This window comes from Penaeus monodon, chromosome 28 (assembly GCF_015228065.2).
Source record: "Penaeus monodon isolate SGIC_2016 chromosome 28, NSTDA_Pmon_1, whole genome shotgun sequence".
Classification (NCBI taxonomy): Eukaryota; Metazoa; Arthropoda; class Malacostraca; order Decapoda; family Penaeidae; genus Penaeus; species Penaeus monodon.
In genome coordinates this window covers 27,256,734-27,257,417 of record NC_051413.1, presented here as the reverse complement: position 1 = coordinate 27,257,417, position 684 = coordinate 27,256,734, and the positions used below count along the sequence as shown (strand labels likewise).

At 39.8% G+C, this 684-nt stretch overlaps 1 protein-coding gene across 1 annotated transcript in view; it reads left to right on the top strand.

The window, feature by feature from the left end:
• The window catches only part of LOC119591128 (SCY1-like protein 2), a gene marked incomplete at its 5' end in the record, with an annotated part of 331,697 nt that overhangs the window by 180,307 nt on the left and 150,706 nt on the right, over positions 1 to 684 (top strand). The window contains 1 exon segment of the mRNA XM_037939842.1: positions 525 to 655. Within this exon segment, the coding sequence (XP_037795770.1) occupies positions 525 to 655 (131 nt within the window).

The following is a 684-nucleotide window of genomic DNA, read 5'->3' as shown; positions in this document are numbered from 1 at the left end:
ATAATAATGATAATCATAAAAATCTATTTATATTTTTTCTTTTTTTTTACTAGTTATAAACAATGATATAATGATAAAAACTATATAGTGTCTATCATAATAATGAAAGTGTTTAAGTTATTGATTTAACTAATGATAATGATAACAGTTTTCATAATCTTATTAATAATAAGGTTTGTGATTATTTGTTGTTGTTACTGCTAATGCTGTTATCATCACTATTCTTAGCCCTATCATCCTTATCATCATCACTCTGAAATTCATCTCCCGTATCTCTCTCATTTCTCTCGCCTCCCATATCTCTTATCGCCTTTATCTCCATAATCTCCTTTTACTGCTTTCCTGCAACTAGGTGGTTTATTAACACCCCCCCCTTGTTCTTTCCTGTAGCTAGGTGGTTTATTAAGCCCCCCCCCCCCTTGGTCTTTCCTGCAACTAGGTGGTTTATCACCCCCCCCCCTTGTTCTTTCCTGCAGCTACGTGGTTTATTAACAACCTCCCCCCCCCCTTGTTCTCTCCTACAGCTAGGTGAACAGGTGAACAACGTCCTGCCGAAGATTCCCCTGGGGCTGCAGGAGGCTGTGGTGAGACTAGTGAGCAAGGACATACGGCAGAGACCCACCTCGCAGCTGGTGGCGCTTATCAAGTATTTCAGGTAAGGTTTCTGCTTTTGGTTTGTTGGTT